The sequence below is a fragment of the Hylobates moloch genome, unplaced genomic scaffold, assembly GCF_009828535.3.
Source record: "Hylobates moloch isolate HMO894 unplaced genomic scaffold, HMol_V3 SCAFFOLD_6, whole genome shotgun sequence".
Taxonomy (NCBI): Eukaryota; Metazoa; Chordata; class Mammalia; order Primates; family Hylobatidae; genus Hylobates; species Hylobates moloch.
This window is the reverse complement of record NW_026652281.1, coordinates 109850166-109873959: the sequence shown is the minus strand read 5'-3', so window position 1 is coordinate 109873959 and position 23794 is coordinate 109850166. Positions and strand designations below refer to the sequence as shown.

Below are 23794 nucleotides of genomic sequence, written 5' to 3'. Positions count from 1 at the left end.
TGATCAGGAAAAAGAGTTGTAGCTCTGTGTTGATTTTTCTTATCTCCTGCCCTCCCTCTCCAAAAGAAAAAACATAAATTAAACTAGGAACTGAGAGGGATAAGTTAGACCTAGCACTGCCACCAGCCCAGTGCTCTCTCAGAGAATCACGTTGCCTTGTGTCATTCTAGGTGGCCCCAGCAGATGGCTTCTCTGATCTTGCCATGCAAGTAATGACATCTCCATCTAAGAACTACATTCTCTCTGTGATCAGTGGGAGCATCTGTATATTATTCCTGATTGGCCTGATGTGTGGACGGATCACCAAGCGAGTGACACGAGAGCTCAAGGACAGGTAGAGCCACCTTGACCACCAAAGGAACTACCTATCCAGTGCCCAGTTTGTACAGCCCTCTTGTATAGCATCCCCACTCACCTCGCTCTTCTCAGAGGTGACACCAACCCCGTGTTAGGGCATCAGCAGGTGTCCACTGCGTTGTCCCGTCCAGCCTCCACTCACGTCCATGGTGTCCTCCTCCTCCTCACCGTGCAGCAGCAGCAGCTGGCCGCTGGGGTTACTGCCTTTGTTTGGCAAACTTGGGTTTACCTGCCTGTAGACAAGTCTCTCTCATACCAACAGAACTTCCGGTACTTCCAGAACCAACTTACCTGACCTGCAACTCAAAGGCTTTTTTTAAGAAAACCACCAAAAAAAAAAATTTTTTTTAAAGAAAAAAATGTATATAGTAACGCATCTCCTCCAGGCTTGATTTGGGCAATGGGGTTATTTCTTTCATATGACTGTGTAAAACAAAGACAGGACTTGGAGGGGAAGCACACCACCCAGTGTGCCATGACTGAGGTGTCTCGTTCATCTCTCAGAAGCACTTTGGGGCCTTGCCAGGGCCGTGGTCTTCACCGAGTAGTGGGTGGGCAGCTGTTCCCCAGGCTGTGTAGAGTCCTGCTTTCTTCTGCTGAGACAGTGATGCTTTCCACTTTCCACCCTAATCAGCCACAGCTGGTCACAGCCCCACGGCCATGGGTATTTCTGTGGTCTCCTCACTTCATTGAAGCAAAGCATGAGCCTCCCTAGACAAGGGCAGCTGGGGAGGGGAAGGAACTGGAAGTTTGTGAAGTTGAACAGTCCATCCGTCTGCACTGAGAGGCTGGATCCCGAGTCCCGGGGCAGCAGGATCCCAGGAACCTTCCTCCTCCAGGGCAGCACAGGACTCAGCCGTGTCTGGACCGGCCCTGCTGAGGCTACCATCACTCCGGAAGCTCTGCGCTTCATCAGGAGGCGGGACTGTGGCGGGAGGGATCCTTGAAGATGGGTGTGGGGAGCAGTGGGGCAGGAAGGGAGAGCCAGAGGTTTGACTCACTTTGCTTTATTTTTCAGGCTACAATACAGGTCAGAGACAATGGCTTATAAAGGTTTAGTGTGGTCTCAGGATGTGACAGGCAGTCCAGCCTGACCTTTCTGCACACTCCAGACAAACTTCCCAGACAAGCTCCTTTGTGCCTCTACGTGGAGAGGGTGTGGAAAGTTATCACATTAAAAGATGGAGGATTTGCTCTGTTTTTTTTTTTTCTTTCTGTCCGTTTGCTGCGTGTACCCACTCTAGTAGGCATTGGCTAAATGTTGTATTTTGGTGATTCATCAACCTTTGCAGAATATGGGCTTCATAGAAGCAATATTCTTGGCCATCCTGCCTCATTCCTCCAGTGTGGAGATGCCAAGTCTGGGGTGTGAGAGGGAGGGGTCCGGGCATCATGGTTCAGCCTGACACTCCTTTGGTTGAGTTTGGGGCATGAGATCACAGTGGCTGCACAAGAGAGCAGTGTGTACAGTAGGAGATACATTTATATAATATATATTTTATTAACCTGTTAGATGTCCACAAAGTATTATAAATCACGTGCCTAAAACTGTCTACGTAGACCAAGGCCCACCCTCGGCGCCCCCCACTCCTGCCTCTGCTCTGCACAGTCCACGCGCACTGCAGGACCAGAGCGACACGTGTCTTCCCTGAAGGGTGTTCAGTACAAGGCGTGTCAGTTTGTGGATCAAGTGATCCAAGTTACTCCTTGTGTAACCTGACTGACATATATTTGAATACTGTGGTTTTCTTTCTTTTTTTCTCTTTTGCTGCCCTTCCTGGAGGCAGTGGGTTCCAGAAGCCAACTGATTGTCCCCCTGCCAAGTCACCAAGGGAAGCCGCGCTTAGTCCCCTCGCTCCTGCTCGTAGGGTCTTCCTGATTGTCCACAGCTGTCTGGGATGCTTCAGTCTCCTAAAACTGGAAACGCAGGGTGCGAGCAGCACACACTGCTTCCTGCCACTGCCAGCTGGACTGAGCGGCCCGAGAGTCTCTTCAGGTTCCCCTGGGGGCTGGGGGCCGCTGAGGCCTAATGTCAAGAGCCAGGAATGTCATGTACATGCAGGTGCCTACGGACATGTCTGGTGTGGTTTGCAGGTAGGATGGATGTTCACTGTTTGACCGGGTGGGGTATCCTTCCTCTCTGCAGTCTCCTTCCCAGTATGCATAAACACCCTTATAGTTCTAATTGTCTCGATATTTCTGTTCTTTCTGAATTGAGAGAAAATCCCATTTGTTGTCTGCAGATTTGGAAGTTTGATGAGGAATTTGGTTATTGAAATATCTGTCTTTTTTTTTTTTAGACAGTATTGCTCTGTTGCCCAGGCTGCAGTGCAGTGGCGTGATCTCAGCTCACTGCAACCTCCACCTCCTGGGTTCAAGCAATCCTCTGCCTCAGCCTCCTGAGTAGCTGGGATTCCAGGCACCCGCCACCACGCCTGGCTAATTTTTCTATTTTTAGTAGAGACGGGGTTTCACCATCTTGGCCAGGCTGATCTTGAACTCCTGAACTCATGATCCACCCGCCTCAGCCTCCCAAAGTGCTGGGATTACAGGTGTGAGCCACCATGCCCGGCCAAAACATTTGTCATCTTTATAAATGGTCAGAATAGAAAAGATAGCTCTGCCAGTATCTTCAATTACTTATTACAGTAATGTCTTTCATCATCTTACTTGGAGCATTTTCCAATGACTGGCTCTTGAGAGCCCCAGGCAGGGCCCTGAGCAAGTTTTTCTAAGTTCCAAGGCCAGCAAAGTCTGAACTGGCCGCACTCATTAAGTCCCTCATTTGGCAAAACAAAACAGGGCCTGGGGCACCCCTGGTTCCTGGCCTCATAGGTCAGTCAACTGGCTGAGAAATGGTCAAGAAGAGTAACAGTGACCCTTCTGTGGATGTGAGCGGATGATGGACTCTGGCCTATGTCTACTCTCCTGATGTGTAGCCCACCAACAGTAATAGAAGTAGAGGGTAGGGGGTTTTGCCAAGGCTAAGGCTTCAGGTACTTGCTAACAGTTACAGCAGCTGGGTCGCTGTCATCTGGACTTAGCAGTTCATGCCAGTGTCCCTGTGACTCTTATGCATAGTGTGCCCCACAGCCCTCTAGAGGCACCTGGAGCCCGGGCTGCCAGGCTGGAGGCTCTGGTGTACTGAAGGTGAGCTGTCTGGGCAAACTGTTAAGAACAAGACGAACTGTTCCCAGTGGAGCTTCTCCCACAGACGGGGAGCTCTGTGAGGCCTTCACCTGGGTGCATGTTGGACTTCCACTGCTCTTGCTGCTGTCCCTAGACAAGCCTGTTAGCAAGAAGCGCCGGCAGAGGAGCCGTGCACTCCATAGGCTTGGGATCACCCCCAGGAAAGCGATCTTCCCCGGGCTACCACCCCCAGCTGCAGTTCTGAGCCAGTGCATCCTTGGAAGCTAGGAGAATTCTAGGGTGGCCAGTGAGCTAGTATTGAGTGAGCAGGTATTGACTTGAACACACTGCAGGCCTTTGGCTGTGTCATGCTGTCCTTACTCTTCTTGGGAACAGTGAGTCACTCAGCCAGCCAGGGTGGGGATGCATCCTGGTGAAGAGACAGCTTTCCCTGAAGATGCTACAGAAAGTTACTGTCAGATTTCATTTGTTTCTGTTTCCTGAGATCAACTAACAGAAGAATCCAATGATGAGGGTGTCTTCATTCATGTTTTACGTTTTATCAAGGCAGATTGGAAAGGAAATTAATGTGGCTGACTTCCCTTGGCCTTCCCAAGAGAAGATTCTCTTCTTATGTTAGAAGATTCTCTTCTTATGTGGCTTCTGGATTCTCTTCTTATGTGACTTCTGGAAGTGTCTCCTATCCTCCCGTCCTCCCATCCTCCAGGCCTGTGGTGTGACTTCTGCCCCGAAGTTCCTACTACAGTGAGTCATCTGGGGAGAGGCCATTGAAAAGAGGCCTTCCCTTCCCATATCCTCCCCTGCCACCTTAGAACATAAGTCAGAACTTAATCTTAGGGGAAGGAGGCTGGACCAGGAACCTTGGAAGTCAGCCAGCCCTAGAACAGTCAGCCTAAATTTTGGCCATAATGGCTTTGTTTTTTTTTTTTTTTTTGGAGATGGAGTCTCACTCTGTTGCCAGGCTAGAGTGCTGTGGCACAATCTCAGCTTACTGAATCCTCCGACTCCCTGGTTCAAGCAATTCTCCTGCCTCAGCCTCCCAAGTAGCTGGGATTACAGGCACGCACCACCACGCCCAGCTAATTTTTGTATTTTTAGTAGAGACGTGGTTTTACCATGTTGGCCAGGATGGTCTTGATCTCCTGACCTCGTGATCTGCCCACCTCGGCCTTTCAAAGTGCTGGCATTACAGGCATGAGCCACCACACCTGGCCTGGCTTTTTTTTTTTTGAGACAGTTTCACTCTTGTTGCCCAGGCTGGAGTGCAGTGGCGCGATCTCGGCTCACTGCAACTTCTGCCTCCTAGGTTCAAGCAATTCTCCTGCCTCAGCCTCCCAAGCAGTTGGGATTACAGGCATGCACCACCATGCCTGGATAATTTTTTTCTTATTTTTAGTAGAGAGGATTTCATCATGTTGGCTACGCTGGTTTCGAACTCCTGACCACATGTGGTCCACCCACCTTGGCCTCAATTATGTGCATTTTGGTGTATTTACTTGTATTTCAACATCTTGTGAGTTTGAAAAACTTGAAAGATCAGAATGCTTCCTTTTATTTCTCACCATTTGGGCAGCACCTAAGTGGTTTTGTAAAATGCAGCATCTGGTGCTGTGGGTCTCTCAGGCCTTGAGGGACACTTCCTTCCTCCCCACTTGCCTCCTCTCCACTAGACTTTGGTTCCTAGAGGGCCTGGGGCCTGGTCTGAGGTTCTTGCCTGCCTTCCCTCCCATTGGTCTTTGGTTGCTCATCCCTCTAACTGCACCCCTTCTTGGTGCTTCCTCTGCAGACTTCAGATAATAAATAAGTCATTAGCAAACCAGACTGAATCTTCAGGGTGAAGAGCTCCCCAAAGCCATCTGGTGAGGTCATTGTGGGGACCAGGGACTATTTGTCACCTGCATCACAAAGATGGGACTGTCTGCTCAGGCTGGTGGTGACAGGACCCTGACTGGTGGTCCTCTCCCGCTCCCTCTGCTCTACCATGACACATGTGTAGGACACTGTGCTGTGTGCAGTGGAGAAATCTCCCTGGGCCAGGAGAAAGTTCAGACAGTGCCTCTAGACTGTGTTTTGCCTTCTCCAATGTAGAGTTGACATCTGGACCCCAGAGCCCAGCAGGGCTTTCTGTCAGACATGCTAGGGTGGTGGAAACGGGTCCTCCAGGTCCCCCTGTAGTGCACTGGGTGGAGGCCCCTGGAAAGCTGGCAGCAGGAGCGCTTCCTGGGCAGCTTCCCCCAGCACAGTGTTCCCAAGCCAGTCCAGCCAGAAAACAGTCTGTACAGCAAATGCTGTGTGAGATCTTAGGCTTTTCACTTTTTTTGTTTTGTTTTGTTTTGTTTTTGAAAGAAAGAAAAAAAGTACAATTAACAAGCCTCTTTTGTAAATGGATTTCCTTTCTATGTATAAAATCCTGGTGGTCTCTTGTTTTTACATGTTCACGTTGTGTAATTTTGAGATGTTATGAGATATGTTCTGAACATAATGTGCATTTTTTTCTGTACAGATGAAATGGGAGAATTTAATAAAGAGTTTGCAGGTTTTTACTTGTTAAATCTTCTCTGTGGTGACTGGGAGGAACCTTAACCACCTCTCTGCTAGTGGGAGCAGTGGCCTTGAACTTGCCAACCGATGCTCACAAACCTGGCTAATCAGGTCTTCAGTTCTTGACCAGTTAGGTCCAGCAGAGTAAGACTCAAGGACTTCTAGAGGACTAGGGACCTTGATCCCCTTGGTTTCTGTAAGCTAGTGGCAGAGCTGGAAGTCACATCTGGGGTTTTCTGACTCTTGAGCCAACGTGTCCAGAATTATTCATTCTACTGATATGTTTAAGCCCACGTCATGAGGCTCTGTCCTGGGGAGAGCAGAACCTGGCAGCTCTGTGTACAGATCTGACACGTGGATGGCTGGTCCTGAGAGGCACCTGGTCTTCATTGGCCACCCTTCCCCATCACCCCCTTGTCAGTCCTCTCCCTTACATTCCAGCAGCCCAGTCCCTGGGTCAGTAGCCTTTACCAGACCTCCTCCCTGAGCCTTCTGCTCCTTCCGCTCTCGGCAAAGTTAATTTTGCATCTGCATGTTAAAAATGAATGGCTTCAGGAATTTGCATGGTAGCAGGGGTTTCTTGAAGTGGTAATATCCATACTACAATTTGAGGAATGAGATGTGCTGTGAGAGGAGGCAGTTACTTGGGACCCAGGGTTTGTTCTCAAAACTCACGCCCATCATAGGCAGTTGTCACCTAGGAGGCTGTGGGCCCGGACATAGAGGAGAGACCGGGAGAAGATGAAGAGTAGAGGAGGAAGAAGAAGGAGGGACTTGGGGTCCTTGTGAATCGTCACTGCAGATCTTGCTCTGTCTAGGGAGCCCAAGGCAGCCATCAGTCTCTGCATGTGGGGAGCCTGTCCGTGAGTGTCTTGGAGAGGCTGCCTGCTTTGATCTAAGCTTAGGAAGGTGGAGTCCACGGTTCAGGCTCCTCGTCACCAGTGCACCCTACAAGGGAGATTTTGGCTCACCTACCCCAGTTCCACTCTGCCCCATAAGTGGACGCCACAGCCCCAAAGGCCCTGGCGGTGATGGAGACAGCTGCCCAGCTGAAGCCTTAGTAGTCTGAATGTATCGCCCCCACCCTTACATTTTATGTCTGAAGATGTTTCGGGTAAAAAACCCTTGGCCAACGTAATCCTCAGAGGCATTTGGCATTTGTCCTCAAAAGGGGCTAGGAATTAAAGAGTTTTAGCCAAAATGAGGAGAACCTTAGACATCCAACTCTCACTTGATGAAAAAGTGAGGTGCAGAGAGGGGAAGCCCTTCTCAGGCAGCTGATCAGCAGTGCCCAGGAATGCCTGCCCCACCAGGCGCTGTCCCTCTCACTGGCCAGATTAGCTTGGGGACCTGAATGACCAAACTAAAACCCCAGCTTCCATCAGGTTTCAGGAGAAGATAGGAAAATCCTCAACCCAGGATGCTGCAAAGTCCCCAGACTGGCCTTCCCTGGGAGCTCTCGGCCTCGGCCCTAAATCCCTACCTCACTTGCCCACAACAACCCACAGCACAACAGTGTCTTCTCAAACACTCTGTACTTGGGGAGACACTTGGACAATGTGGAAGAGAAAAGCCAGGAGGAGAGGGGCAACAGGGGCAGCAGACTAGGAGGAAGCTGGCTCAAATGAGGAGGTAGAGGCTGGAGCACAGGCAGCTCTTCTGAGGACTAGGCTAGGGCTTGGCTGTCATACTCCAGGGCCCTGGCAGGAGTATGCCTTTCTCCTGCCTGGGTCTTGGAGCCAGGGACTGCTCCTTGACCCATTTGGCTGGGAGACCCCTTAGGGTGGGCCGAATAGCAGGGATTTCTCCAGAGAGCAACCAGGATCAGGCCATAGAACTGAGCTGCACCCAACAGCCCCAGGTAGCAATAGGTGACAGCCGTGAAGGTCTGTTCAAGTTTCACTGCAGGGCACACAGGCCCAGGTGAAAGGTTGGGCTGACCTCTGACATTGTGTTTCCATGGGCTTTTCCTGTCTGCCACTGCCACCTCCCAAAGAGCGAGCTCTCTGGCTCACTTATTCTCCGGGAGGTTGTAGTATCCCCATTTTATAGATGGAACAGTTAGGCTTAAGTTCTGTAAGGACAGCAGTGGTTTTCTTTTCTGTTCACTCTGTAGCCTCAGAACTGGGTATAATAAGTAGGCGGGTGGATCTGAGGCCCAGAGAAGGTAAAAGACTCACCCGAGGCGCCCCAGAGAGTTGGGGACAGAACCAGAGACTGGGTCTAACACTTTCCCAGATGTTTTTCTTTTTTTCTTTTCTTTTTTTTTTTTTTTAGGACAGTCTCGCTTTGTCACCCAGGCTGAAATACAGTGGTGCAATCTCAGCTCATTGCAACCTCTGCCTCCCAGGCTCAAGCGATTCTCCTTCTTCAGCCTCCTGAGCTGGGATTACAGGCACATGCCACCATGCCCGGCTAATTTTTGTATTTTTAGTAGAGATGGGTTTTCTCCGTGTTGGCCAGGTTGGTCTTGAACTCCTAACCTCAAGTGATCCACCCGCCTTGGCCTCCCAAAGTGCTGGAATTACTGGTTTCTTTTTGAGACAGGGTTTCACTCTGTCGCCCAGGCTGGAGTGCAGTGATGCGATCTCAGCTCGCTGCAACCTCTGCCTCCTGGGTTCTAGTGATTCTCGTGCCTCAGCCTCTCGAGTAACTGGGATTACAGGCACCTGCCACTATTCCTGGGTAATTTTTATATTTTTAGTAGAGACGAGGTTTTGCCATGTTGGCCAGGCTGGTCTTGAACTCCTGACCTCAGGTGATCCTCCCTCCTTGGCCTCCCAAAGTGCTGAGATTACAGGCGTGAGCCACCTCGCCTGGCCTGTGAAGTCCTTAAGATGCAGATTTACAAAGGAAAATGAAAGCCAGAGGTGAGATTTTGGTTTAAGTGAGTTGCAGAGGCAACAGTAACTAAAGGGTCTGGATTGTAGAGAGGAGATATGACAGCCTGCAGCCACTTGCATTTGCCAACTCTGGCCAGAGGGTGAGGATCCAGGTGTTTTATGTTTTTATAGTCTCACCAGCTGGAGTGACAAAATTTGGAGGCTTGAATGGCCTCGAATAGATGGCTAGGTCTCAAGCCATCTGGTGAAATCTGAATGTACAAGATGCGAACCTGAAACACTAAGCTTAGACCTCTCTAAAGCAGAGCAGAATTTTGCAGAGTCACAGTGCTGAGTAAAAAAATTACCCAGCTACTCTAGAGGCTGAGGCACGAGAATCACTAGAACCCAGGAGGTGGAGGTTGCAGTGAGCTGAGATCGCATCACTGCACTCCAGCCTGGGCAGCAGAGTGAAACCCTGTCTCAAAAAAAAAAAAAGAAACCAGTAATTCCAACACTTTGGGAGGCCAAGGCGGGTGGATCACTTGAGGTTAGGAGTTCAAGACCAACCTGGCCAACATGGAGAAACCCCATCTCTACTAAAAATACAAAAATTAGCCGGGCATGGTGGCATGTGCCTGTAATCCCAGCTCAGGAGGCTGAAGAAGGAGAATCACTTGAGCCTGGGAGGCGGAGGTTGCAATGAGCTGAGTAGACAGTTTTCAAGAACTCTCAAAAGGAGGGAACCTGGGGAATACTACGGGATTTCTCAAGCAAGTCGCGTCAGTGGATAGTAAAACTTGTGCGGCTGGGTGTGGTGGCTCATGCCAAATCTTCTCAAGCAAGTCATGTCAGTGGATAATAAAACTAGTGAGGCTGGGTGTAGTGGCTCATGCCTCTAATCCCAGCACTTTGGGAGGCCAAGGCAGGCGGATAACTTGAGGTCAGGAATTGAAGACCAGCCTGGCCAACATGGTGAAACCCCATCTTTACTAAAAATACAAAAATTAGCCGGGTGTCGTGCTGCGTGCCTATAATCCCAGCTACTCAGGAGGCTGAGGCAGGAGAGTCGCTTGAACCCAGGAGGTGGAAGTTGCAGTCAGCTGAGATCACACCACTGCACTCCAGCCCGGGCAACAGTGAGACCCTGTTTCAATTAAAAAAATAATAAAGATATCAGTTGATGTAGCTATATTATATCAGACAAAGTAGACTTTAAGACCAGAAAACATTAATAAAGATGTACACTTAATAATATAAAGGAGTCAATCCATCAGAAAGACATAGACCAAACCATGTCAACAATTGTATTGTAAATGGTCTAAACACCTTTATATGGTTTGACTCTGTATCTCCACCCAAATCTCATGTCGAATTGTATTTCCCATTATTGGAGGATGGGCCAGGGGGGAGGTGATTGGATCATGAGAGCAGACTTCCCCCTTGCTGTCCTCGTGATAGTGAGTTCTCACAAAATGTGGTTGTTTAAAAGCATGTAACTCTTCTCCCTTCTCTATCTCCTGCTGTGCCATGGAAGATTTCCCTGCTTCCCTTTCACCTTCCCCCATGATTGTAAATTTCCTGAGGCTTCCCCAGCCACGCATCCTGTACAGCCTGCAGAACTGTGAGTCAATTAAACCTCTTTTCTTCATAAATTACCCAGTTTCAGGTAGTTACTTATAGCAATGCAAGAACAGACTAATACCTCAAATAAAAGTCAGATTGGATTTTTTTAAATGAAACACCAGCCTGGGCAACATAGCAAGACCCACCCCCCAATCTCTACAAAAAAAAACTTTTTTAATTGGGCATGGTGGTTTGCGCCTGTAGTCCCAGCTACTCAGGAAGCTGAGGTGGGAGGATCGCTGGAGGTTGAGGCTACAGTGTTCCGTGATCGCACTGCCCTCCAGCCTGGGTGACAGTGAAAGCTTGTCTTAGTCAATCAATAATTTAAAAAAAAACTTCACAGCCTGGGCGAAATGGCGAAACCTCATCTCTACCAAAAATACAAAAATTAGCCAGGTGTGGTGGTGCATCCCTATAGTCCAAGCTACTTGGGAGACTCAGGTAAGAGGATCACCTGAGCCTGGGGTGATCTGTGATCATGCTGCTGCACTCCAGTCTGGGTAACAGAGTGAGGCCCTGTCTAAAACAAACAACAACAACAACAACAACAAAAACCACTTGAGAAAAGCTTTAAAAAATAATTTTTTTTTTTTTTTGGCTGGGCATGGCGGCTCATGCCTATAATCCTTGCACTTTGGGAGGCCTAGGCAGGCAGATTGCTTGAGCCCAGCCTGGGCAACATGGTGAAAGCCTGTCTGTACCAAAAGAGATACGAAAATTAGCCGGGTTTGGTGGCATACTCCTGTAGTTCCCGCTACTCAGGAGGCTGAGGCAGGAGGATCGCTTGAGCCCAAGAGGTGGAGGTTGTGGTGAGCAGAGATCTGACACTGCACTCCAGCCTGAGTGACAAAATGAGACCTGTCTCAAAAAACAAAGCATAGATTGGAAAGGAAGAAATAAAACTTGTATTATTTCCAGAAAACTTGATGGAATATACAGTAAATTTTTATATATATAAACCATTAGAATTAATAAGTTAGTTTAGCAAGGTCACTGAGTATCAGGTGAACACAGAAAAACAAACTGTATTTATACCTAACAGCTACAAATAGAAAATGAAATTGCCAAAATAATATAATTTATGATAGCATCAAAAAGCATCAAATACTTAGAAATAAGTCTAACAAAATGTAACTAAATGGAGGGATATACTATGTATATGCATTGGAAGACTCAGTATTATAAAGTTGTTGGTTCTTCCCAAACTGATGTGTGGTGTCAAAGTCATCTCAACCAAATCCCAGCATGGTTTTTGTGGGTGGAAAAATGGCAAGCTGTTTCTAAAATGTTATATGGAAATGTAAAGGACCTAGAATATCCAAGGTGATCTTGAAGAACATCAAACCTCCGACTTATTCTACCAGGAACCAAGACTAAAAAGTTACTGTAATGTGAAGACAGTGAAGTATTGGTACAAGGATGGATAGATGGACTAGTGGAACAGAATACAGACAACAACAGAAACAAAAACACCGCCTTCTGGCCTTTATGAATGTCACTGTCAAGAAGATGGAGCAAGGTGCAGAGCATTAGATTCATGTCAAAAAATCAGGGAACCAAAGGTTATCCCATACAAAGTCCTCCAGGTCTCACCATGTCCAGCAGCGTTCCTTTGCTTTCACTCCACCTTGGAGAAGAAGGAAAACTGTAAAACAGTTTGTAGGCGGATCCCAACTTTGGTTTGAACTTCAGAGAGCCTCCATCAGTGACAGATATGAAGGCTCTGCACAAAAATCCTGGGCACCTGCCATACCAAAAATGATCCCGGATGCTCACAGAACAGGGTCATTGCCTGCCACCATGGGGTCAGAAACCTGGCATCTGGCCGGGCGTGGTGGCTCATGCCTGTAATCCCAGCACCTTGGGAGGCCAAGGCGGGTGGATCACGAGGTCAGGAGATCGAGACCATCCTGGCTAACACTGAAACCCCGTCCCTACTAAAAATGCAAAAAAAATTAGCTGGGCGTGGTGGTGCATGCCTGTAATCCCAGCTACTCAGGAGGCTGAGGCAGGAGAATCACTTGAACCCGGGAAGCGAAGGCTACAGTGAGCCGAGATTGCACCACTGCACTCCAGCCTGGGTGACAGAGCAAGACTCCATCTCAAAAAAAAAAACAAAACCTGGCATCTAACTTTTTTAAAAAACAGCTTTATTGAGATATAACACATTTCATTCAATTCAGCCATTTAAAGTATACCCCCTGGCCAGGTGTGGTGGCTCATGCCTGTAATCGCAGCACTTTGGGAGGCTGAGGCAGACTGGTCACTTGAGGTCAGGAGTTCGAGACCATGCTGGCCAATATAGCGAAACCCTGTCTCTAATAAAATTACAAAAATTAGCTGGGTGTGGTGGTGCACACCTATAATCGCAGTTACTTAGGAGGCTAAGGCAGGAGCATCACTTGACCCAGGAGGTGAAAGTTGCAGTGAGCCAAGATTGCACCACTGCACTCCAGCCTGGACAACAGAGTGAGACTCCAGCTCAAAAAAATTAAAATGTACCCCCCATTCACCCCAACTCCTTTTGTACCCATGTAACTTTCTGTCTTTATGGATTTGTCTATTCTGGACACTTCCAATAAATGGAATCACAAAATACGTCACCTTTTGTGACTGGATTCTTTCACATAATGTTTTCAAGGTTCATTGAGGTTGTGGCATGTATCAGAAATGTACTCCTTTTCATTGTAGAGTAATAGTCCATTGTGTGGATGTACTTTTTTTAATCCATTCATTAGTTGATAGATGTTTGCATTGTTTCAGGCCAGGTGCGGTGGCTCACACCTGTAGTCCCAGCACTTTGGGAGGCTGAGGTGCGTGGATCAGCTGAGGTCAGGAGTTTGAGACCAGCCTGGCCAACATGGTGAAACTGTCTCTACTAAAAATACAAAAATTAGCTGGGTGTGGTGGTGGGCGCCTGTAGTCCGAGCTACTTGGGAGGCTGAGGCAGGAGAATGGCGTGAACCCAGGAGGTGGAGGTTGCAGTGAGCTGAGATCACGCCACTGCACTCCAGCCTGGGCGACAGAGCGAGATCCTGTCTCAAAAAAAAAAAAAGATGTTTGCATTGTTTCCACCTTGGCTCTTAAGAGTAATGCTGCTGTGAACATTCTTGTACATGTTCTTGGCACCTAATTTTTAAAACACATTACAGCAGTCCCCTAACAGGGGCCACTGATGTAATCACTGTTCTTGTAAAAGAAAGTGGGAAGTCCTGGACAGCACTGAAGCGAAGTGCTTTCTTAAGGGCCAACATGGTGCAGCACTCACTGGACACAAGTATATGGGTCACTCCTCCAAGCGGCAGAGAACACTGAGAGGGGTCCGCTAACAGCTAACAGTGGAGAGTTTTCTGTTGCTCTCACTCTGCCGCAGAGAAGGAAACTAAAATAATTTGTAGGTGGATCCCAACCTTTTTTTTTTTTTTTTTTTTTTTTTGAGACAGAGTCACCCGGGGTGGAGTGCAGTGACGCAATCTCAGCTCACTGCAACCTCCGCCTCCTGGGTTCAAGCTATTCTCCTGCCTCGGCCTCCCAAGTAGCTGGGATTACAGGCACGCACCACCATGCTCAGCTAATTTTTGTGTTTTTAGTAGAGACAGAGTTTGACTGTGTTAGCCAGGCTGGTCTCAAACTCCTAACCTCAAGTGAGCCACTGTGCCCAGCCAGGTGGATCCCAACTTTGGTTGAACTTCAAAGAGTCTCCATCAGTAACTTCCCAGAAGTTGCTGGTTACAGGTTGCCAAGATGTCTGTCCGTTTGGTCCTCTCTAATCAGCAGCTTCCTGGGGAGGATTCCGTTGTCATTGCTTTCATTCGGTTACAGTTTGTTTCACTCAGCTATAATTGCAACTCACAGGGAAAAAAAAGAGGCTGAGGTGGGAGGATAACTTGAGGCCAGGAGTTTGAGACCTGCCTGGGCAACATAGTGAGACCCCATCTCTTAAAAAAATTTATCTGGATGTGGTGGTGCACGCCTGTAGTCCCAGCTACTCAGGAGGCTGAGGTGGGAAGATCGCTGGAGCCAGCAGGTCAAGACTGCAGTGACTGTGATTGCACCACTGCACTCAGCTTGGGTGACTGAGTGAGACTCTGTCTCAAAAAAACAAACAAGCATACATCAAGTCTCCTAACTGAAGAACAAGTCACTAAGCATAAACTGACCAATGGGCAGACTGACGTGAGAGTCAGTAGTATGAAAGGTCAACTTGAGGATCTGCTATGCCTTAATGAGGGGGTGGGGTAAGAGAGGGGAAAGCGTTGGAGTCTTCCTGAGAAGGTTAAGTCTGGTCACTTGGCAATGCCTGGTAAGAAACGCAGGAAACAATTAAAAACACTCCCACAACCCTGAGGTCGGAGCTTCTCCATCGTCTGGTGAGCACAGGCAACTTCAAAATAACGGCAAAGCAAAGTTTGCTCAATTACATATCAGTGTAACTGTCAGTGTCCAAAAGTGTTCACAAGAGCAACAGTAAAAGGCTTTAATTACATGTTGATAGGAAAAGAATATTCTGAGAAGTGACCACTGTCAGATATGAAACAGGAAACCTAAGCCTATAGGGCTGTTAGCACTGATCAATCAGCAGATAAAGCCAGAGTGGTTTTACATAAGCATTGTGATCATAGGCTATTATCAGAGAGCCTAAAACCAAACCCCAAGGGGAAGGAGAGGATGAAAAGCAAGAATTTTCTTTCTTTTTTTTTTTTTTTGAGACGAAGTCTCGCTCTGTCGCCCAGGCTAGAGTGCAGTGGCTTGATTTTGGCTCACTGCAACCTCCGCTTCCCGGGTTCAAGAGATTCTTCTGCCTCAGCCTCCTGAGTAGTTGGGACTACAGGCGTGTGCCACCATGCCTGGCTAATTTTTTGTATTTTTCTTAGTAGAGACGGGGTTTCACTATGTTGACCAGGCTGGTCTCAAACACCTGACCTTATGATCCACCCCCCCCTCAGCCTCCCAAAGTGCTGGGATTACAGGCCTAAGAATTTTGAATTTTTAGTTAGGCAGACTTTAAGTATTGCTTTATGGAACAAAGCACACATATGCATCACTATGTTCCCAAAAAATCATGTAACAAGAGAAATAGTTCACTTGTGCTTTTCATTGTAAGCAAATTTTACCAAAAAACAAAGCTATAAACAAGATTGATCTCTAGGCCAGATGTAATGGCTCATGCCTGTAATCCCAGCACTTTGGGAAGCCAAGGCCAGAGGATCACTTGCAGCCAGGAGTTTGAGACCAGCCTGGCCAACATGGTGAAACCTCGTCTCTACTAAAAATACAAAACTTAGGCAGGCATGGTGGCACACGCTTGTAATCCTAGCTACTTGGAAGGCTGAGGCAGGAGAATCGCTTGAACCCGGGAGGCGGAGGTTGTGAGGTGAGATGCACTTTAGCCTCCCAGCCTTGGTCTCAAAAAAACAAAAAGGATTGACGATATAAAAGGTGAGATATTTGGGAGATGGGTTATCACTTCCATTTTAGAGGAGAAAGCTCCTAACAAGCCATCTTCTTTCAAATACTTATATGCTCTGGATAATATTGAGAAAACAACTACTCAAGAGCTCTGGAAACTGCACAATAGCAGGCAGCTTTTAGAGGGGAGTCAAAACTTGGAGCAAACAATCTGTAGCACCTGGGAGCTAAAACACCAATAGTGGCCGGGCTTAGTGGCTCACACCTGTAATCCCAGCACTTTGGGAGGCAGAGGCGGGTGGATCACGAGGTCAGGAGTTCAAGACCAGCCTGGCCAACATGGTGAAACCCCATCTCTACTAAAAATATAAAAATTAGCCGGACGTGGTGGTGCGTACCTGTAATCCCAGCTACTTGGGAGGCTGAGGCAGGAGAATCACTTGAACCCAGGAGGCGGAGGTTGCAGTGAGCCGAGACCGTGCCACTGCACTCCAGACTGGCAACAGAGCAAGACTCCATCTCAAAAAAACAAACAAACAAACAAAAACACCAATAGTGAAGCTCACCATGTTTCTGGCAACAAGGGAAGTTGCGCCAGTAATCTGGGCTGAGAGTGAGCCGGGAGAGAGCCAAAGAGTGGGGAACTCCCAATTCCATGTGTAAACTCCCTCAAGCCTCTGGAAAATATGCATATGTGGGACAAATGAAGCAGTTTAGAAACAAGTCAGAAACAGTAACTACTATGGCTCCCAGCCAACAGTAACTATTATTTAAAGAACTGAATTGTGGCCAGGCATGGTGGCTCATGCCTGTAATCTCAGCACTTTGGGAGGCCAAGGCAGGCGGATCACTTGAGGTCATGAGTTCGAGACCAGCCTGGCCAATACGGTGAACCCCTGTCTCTACTAAAAATACAAAAATTAGCCAGGCATGGTGGTGGGCACCTGTAATCCCAGCTTCTCTGTAGGCTGAGGCAGGAGAATCGCTTGAACCCAGGAGGCAGAGGTTGCAGTGAGCTGAGATTGGGCCGCTGCACTCCAGCCTGGGTGACAGAGCAAGACTCTCCTCAAAAAAAAAAAAAAAAAAAAACAGAAAAAAAAAGAACTGAATTGTAATCAGTCACTGCAGATGCAAGCATGATCACATTCTGCAACTTGAATGTAACAGAGTTCATTGCCAACTAAAACCAAAACATCAACATTCTTCAGAGCAGTATAACAGAATTTAGAAGTTACACATATAGCATTCACAATGTCCAGTATACAATCTGTAATGTTTCAACAGATGAAGAGCCAGGACAATATGACCCACTCTCAAGAGAAAAGACAGTAACAGATGCCAACCCTAAGATGACCCAAATACTGGAATTATCAGACAAGGACTTGAGTAGCTCTTCTATGTTCCGTGATATAAAGGGAAATTTGCTTTTAATGAATAAAAAGGGCTAAGAAATTTCAGCAGAGAAATAGAAAAGAAGACTAACAAGATAATATCTGGGCCTGGTGCGGTGGCTCACGCCTGTAATCCCAGCACTTTGGGAGGCCAAGGCGGGTGGATCACCTTAGGTCAGGAGTTCAAGACCAGCCTGACCAACACAGTGAAACCCCATCTCAACTAAAAATACAAAAAAAATTAGTTGGGTGCCTGTAATCCCAGCTACTTCAGGAGGCTGAGCCAGGAGAATCACTTGAACCCGGGAGGCAGAGGTTGCAGTGAGCTGAGATAGCGCCATTGCACTCCAGCCTGGGCGACAAGAGTGAAACTCTGTCTCAAAAAAAGGCCAGGCGCAGTACCTTATGCCTGTAATCCCAGCACTTTGGGAGGCCAAGGCAGGTGGATCACGAGGTCAAGAGATCGAGACCATCCTGGCCAATGTGGTGAAACCCCGTCTCTAGTGAAAACAATTAGCTGGGTGTGGTGGCGGATGCCTGTAGTCCCAGCTACTCAGGAGGCTGAGGCAGGAGAATCACTTGAACCCAAGAGGTGGAGGTTGCAGTGAGCCGAGATCATGCCACTACACCCTAGCCTGGGCAACAAGAGTGAGACTCTGTCTCCAAAAAAAAAGTAATCACTAGATGGGTGTCTTATTCTATTTGAGTTGCTATAACAAAATAACTGAAATTGGGTGATGCATAAATAATAGAAATTTATTTCTCACAGTTCTGAAGACTGGGAAGTCCAAGATCAAGGCAGGTTTGGTGTCTGCTAGGGGCTGCTCTCTGTTTCTGTGATGGTGTCTTTTTGCTGTATCCTCCAGAAGGAATGAATGCTACGTCCTCATGTGGTGGAAGAGCAGAAGAGAATGAGCCCACTCCTGCAAGATCTTTTATTGAGGACCCTAATCCCATCCATTAGGGCTCCAACCTTATGACTTATTTGCCTACTAAAGGCCCCAATTCTTAATACCATCACATTGTCCATTAAGTATCAATGCATGAATTTTGGGGGGACACATTAAAACCAGAGCAATGAGCTTACTAGTAAAATAGAATTGAAAAAGAAAAGTCAGTGAAAAAAGAAAAAAATAGAAAAAAAATTTTTAAAAAACCAACAAAAGAGTGAGTGAAGATGAAGTTGGATAATAGAAATAATGAAATCTGAAGGACAGAAAAAATTGATAGGAAAGAGAACATGGAAGAAAAATATTTAAAGAAATAATAACTGAAAACATCCCAACTTTAGTAAATAAGTTTACAGATTAAAGCTCAATAAGGTCAGGCACAGTGGCTCATGCCTGTAATCCCAGAACTTTGAGAGGCCGAGGCAGGCAGGTCACTTGAGATCAGGAGTTCAAGACCAGCCTGGTCAACATGGTGAAACCTCATCTCTACTAAGAATACAAAAATTAGCCACAAAAAAATGGTGGTGCATGCCTGTAGTCCCAACTACTTGGGAGGCCAAGGCACAAGAATCGCTTGAACCCAGGAGGTGGAGGTTGCAAGTGAGCCGAGATCATACCACTGTACTCCAGCCTGGGTGACAGAGTGAGACTCCATCTCATAAATAAATAAATATACTCAATAAGCCCCAAAGAAAATAAATTTGAAGAGAACTATGGCTAAGCACCTCATGATCAAACTATTAAAAATGCAAAATAGTCTGGGTGCAGTGGCTCACACCTGTAATCCCAGCACTTTGGGAGACTGAGGTTGGTGGATCATCTGAGGTCAGGAGTTCAACACCATCCTGGCCAAGATGGTGAAACCCTGTCTCTACTAAAAATACAAAAATTAGCCAGGCATGGTGGCAGGTGCCTGTAATCCTAGCTACTAGGGAGGCTGAGGCCAGAGAATTGCTTGAGCCCTGGAGGCAGAGGTTGCAGTGAGCCAAGATCGCACCACTGCATTCCAGCCTGGGCGACAGAGTGAGACTCTGTCTCAAAAAAAAAAAAAAAAGCGAAGTAAGAAAATCTTGAAAACAGAGAAAACAACAAATTTAAGGCAGACAAGGATTTGAATGACTTGGACTTCTCACCACAAATCATAGAGGCCAGAAGAACATCATTAGGGGTTGAAAGAAACCAACTGTCAACTCAAAATTCTATATCCACCAAATATATCATTCAAGAATGAAGGTGAAATTAAGACATTTTCAGTTAAAGGAAAACTAACAGAAATGTAATTATAGTATGTGGTATGCCTCAAGTAGTGATATTTGCGTAATTAAAACAATGTAAACAATGAATACTGATTTAACCCCAGAAGGGTAAAACAATAAAATTTAAAGGATGGGTGGCAAGAGGAGCGATGAGTGTATGTGTGGTCTGAAAGCAAAATCATCTTCCTAGTCAGTAGAGAATATCTGAAACCTGAAAATCAATAAAATAACAGTATGAGCATGAATTAATAGTTAATTACCATAAGAAAGAGCTCTAAGAGTTGAGAGTTATTACTCCTGAGGATTGAGAATTGCAAGGGTGTGGTGAGTCAGGGAGCTGTTGTTCATCATTATAAGTTTTGTAGTATTATTTGACTTCAAACTAGTATCTATATATCTGATAAAAATTAAATTCTAGCAGCCAGGCACAGTGGCTCACACATGTAATCCCAGCACTTTGGGAGGCTGAGGCAGGGGGATCACGAGGTCAGGAGATAGAAACCATCCTGGCTAACACGGTGAAACCTCATCTCTATTAAAACTACAAAAAATTAGCTGGGCATGGTGGCATGCACCTGTAGTCCCAGCTACTCATGAAACTGAGGCAGGAGAATTGCTTGAACCCGGGAGGCAGAGGTTGTGGTGAGCCGAGATCACGCCACTGCACTCCAGCCTGGGCAGCAGAGTGAGACTCCGTCTCAAAAAATAATAATAAAAATAAATTCTAAAAATTAGTCACAAAAAGGTAGTGTCTTTAAGAAAAATACTAAGCTGGTCCTACGTGAGTCAGCAGCCTTGTTAGTTTGGATGGTCAGATGGGAGAACTAAGTTGCCCAAGGCTGGGCTGCTTCTCTGGAGAGCCCCTGTCATGGTTTCTCTCTGTGTCCCCATCCAAATCTCATCTCTAATTGTAATCCCCAGGTGTCGAGGGAGGGACCTGTAAGGAAAGGAAGGGAAATCATTGGATCATGGGGGCAGTTTCCCCCATGCTGTTCTTGTGATATGAGTGAGTTCTCACAAGATCTGATGGTTTCATCAAGCAGTTTTCCTTGCTCTTGCTCTTACCGTCTTTTGCCTGCCACCATGTAAGATGTGCCTGCTTCCGCTTCCACCATGATTGTAAGTTTCCTGAGGCCTCCCCAGCCACGCGGAACTGTGAGTCAATTAAACCTCTTTCATTTATAACCTGGTGCTGAGGGGTTCTGGGGCTGGAGGTTGCAGAAGGCTGCAGGCTGCACCTTGTCTGCCTCTCTTGTTCTCTTGGCTCCTGACTAGTTGAGTAGCTGCAGCTGGACATCTGGAAGCCTGCCTGGAGGAGGAAAGCGTGGCCTGGCTAGGCAAAGAGGATTTCACATCTGGGATGAGGTGTTGTACCAGGTCATATGAAGAGAGTCTGTGCCTTATTTTATTACCTGAATAATAGTGTTAACCCTTACTCCAAAGAGGATGGGGACCAGGCATTTATAAAGCATTTTGAGAAGAAAAAGTGGAGCCTGGAACAAGCAGTGTGTTGTGAGGCCCAGAGCTCTGGCACTAAGTGGACCTGGAGAGGAGAGCCAGGTCTGCTTTTCCTTGCCCGAGTCCTCCTCACTTGCTGACACTAGGATTTCTCCCTCCCATAATTCCACTAAGCTTTGGCTTAAAAGCTGCCAGGTAGTGGCTGGGTGCAGTGACTCATGCCTGTAATCCTAGCACTTTGGGAGGATGGCTTGAAGCCGGGAGTTCAAGACCAGCCTGAGCAACATAGTGAGACCTTGTCTCTACAAGAAATGAAAAGGAGCCAGGCGCGGTGGCTCACGCCTGTAATCCCAACACTTTAGGAGGCCGAGGCCAGTGGATCACCTGAGGTCAAGAGTTCGAGACCAGCCTGGCCAACATGATGAAACCCTGTCTCTACTAAAAATACAAAAATTACCTGGGCATGGTGGTGCATGCCTGTAATCCCAGCTACTCAGGGGGCTGAGGCAGGAGAATCACATGAACCCGGGAGGCAGAGGTTGCAGTGAGCCAAGATTGCACCACTGCACTCCAGCCTGGGCAAAAGAGCGAGACTGTCTAAAAAAAAGAAAAAGAAATTAGCCAGGTGTGGTGTTGCACACCTGTAGTGTCAGCTACTCAAGAGGCTGGGGTGGGCGTGAGGCAGGATAGGTACTTAAGGAAATGACCATGTCCTGGAAACGCAGCAAACGTGGTGACTGTACAGTCAACACAATAAGCCTCAGCATTCGCATTGTAATCGAGCTCCTTCAAGCAAAGCTGTCTTCAGTAGGCGATTGCCCCTGTAGAGAGCATTCACATTTTGATTTTACCTGTCCTCAAACCAACACATTGCTCATTTTAATATTAAAAAATAGGCTGGGCGCAGTGGCTCACGCCTGTAATCCCAACACTTTGGGAGGCCGAGGCGGGCGGATCACAAGGTCAGGAGATCAAGACCATCCTGGCTAACACGGGGAAACCCCATCTAAAAATACAAAAAATTAGCCAGGCGTGGTGGCGGGCGCCTGTAGTCCCAGCTATCGGGAAGCTGAGGCAGGAGAATGGCGTGAACCTGGGAGGCGGAGCTTGGAGTGAGCCAAGATCGCGCCACTGCACTCCAGCCTGGGCGACAGAAAAAAAAAAAAAAAAACACCCTGGGTGATTTAAGTGTAAAGTGCCATAATCCCAGCACTTTGGGAGGCCGAGGAGGGCAGGCCACTTGAGGTTGGAGTTTGAGACCAGCCTGGCCAATATGGTGAAACCCTGTCTCTGCTAAAAGTACAAAAATTAGCCAGGGGTAGTGGCACATGCTTGTAATCCCAGCTACTCGGGAAGCTGAGGCAGGAGAATTGCTTGAACTTGGGAAGTGGAGGTTGCAGTGAGCTGAGATGGCACTACTGTACTCCAGCCTGGGCGACAGAGTGAGACTCCGTCTCAAAAAAAAAAAAAAAAAAGATGCTAAAGAGACATGCGATGTATAATCAAGCATGTACAACTACTGCACATGTGCACCAAGAAGACCACCCAGACCATGCCTACTAGTAACCCCTCTTCCCACTCCCTTATGATAATCATGAAAGACTTCCAGAAAGGGAGCCTCCCTAGCGCCAGTCTTTGCTGTCTCATCCTAACGAATGCTTTATCTCAGGGCACTGTCTATTCTGTACTTAACTTTCTTTTTTTTTTTGAGATGGAGTCTCTCTCTGTTGGCCAGACTGGAGTGCAGTGGCGGGATCTCGGCTGACTGCAACCTCTGCCTCCTGTGTTCAAGCGATACTCCTGCTGCAGCCTCCCAAGTAGCTGGGACTACAGGCGCTTGCCACCATGCCCGGCTAATTTTTGTATTTTTAGCAGAGATGGCATTTCACCATATTGGCCAGGCTGGTCTCGAACTCCTGACCTTGTGATCCGCCTGCCTCGGCCTCCCAAAGTGCTGGGATTACAGGCGTGAGCCACCGCACCCAGCCTATATTTAACTTTCAAAATACTCTTTTTTCTTTACAATAAATGACTCTATGCTGCACTTCTTTTGCAGTGTGTCTCGTTTAAATTCTTTTAAACCAAGAAGACAAGAACCGAGGCCTCACAATAGCTGTCAACAGGAGGGTTGCTCCAGCCCAGGGGTCGAGGCTGCAGTGAGCTGTGATTGTGTCACTGCACTCCAGCCTGGGAGATAGAGTGAGACCCTGCTTAAAAAAAAAAAAAAAGAAGCTGCCTGGTAAAGGAGAATGTGGAATGGGTCACAACTATGGGCTCTCCTCTCTGGATGAGACTCTAGCCAGCCTGCCCCATGTCTGCATCCTTTTCTGTGGCCAACCATCCTGGCCACCTTTGCTCTGCAAGGCTGGCAGCAGTTGGTCCCTGTGCAGATGGGCTGGGGAAGACTGGGCACAAAGCTTTCCTGTGAGGCTGCTGAAAGGTTCTAACCCAGACGATAGGTGCAGAGGTTGGGTGTTCAAACTGGTCACACAGTGGAGAGGTTCTGGAGCACAGCAGCAGAGTGGGCCAGCCAGTCTGAGGAGGAAATGAAGCACAAACTTCGAGCTACATGCAGGGCCCGGAAGATGCTGGAAAGCATAGGGCCCATGCTAGCCAATATCCCCAGGGGCCAGCAGGAGAGCTGCTCACATAGGATGTGCACACAGGAGCGTGTCCTGGGCATGCAAAGATAGCTCCCTGCAATCAGACCATTGCACCAACTCCCAGGCTGCATCCTAGAGGAAGTCTACACTAAGCCCACACAGTTAGTAAACAGATACAAGGAGCTCGGTTAGAAGACGTCAGTGCCAGTGGCACTTGTGGACTCCAGCCCA

General features: G+C 47.6%; 1 protein-coding gene across 2 annotated transcripts in view; it reads left to right on the top strand.

Moving 5' to 3' along the window:
• The window catches only part of GLG1 (golgi glycoprotein 1), a 163212-nt gene extending 157153 nt beyond the window's left edge, over positions 1-6059 (top strand). Inside the window, exons 26-28 of one of the 2 annotated variants that reach the window (XM_058441209.1) lie at positions 171-334; positions 2145-2451; positions 4058-6059. In XM_058441209.1, the coding sequence (XP_058297192.1) occupies positions 171-334; positions 2145-2451; positions 4058-4126 (540 nt within the window). In that variant the 3' untranslated portion in view covers positions 4127-6059. Of the gene's footprint in view, positions 1-170; positions 335-1375; positions 1558-2144; positions 2452-4057 lie in introns of those variants that run through there. The other variant, XM_032157894.2, reaches the window with a different exon arrangement.
• Positions 6060-23794: the final 17735 nt, after the last annotated feature.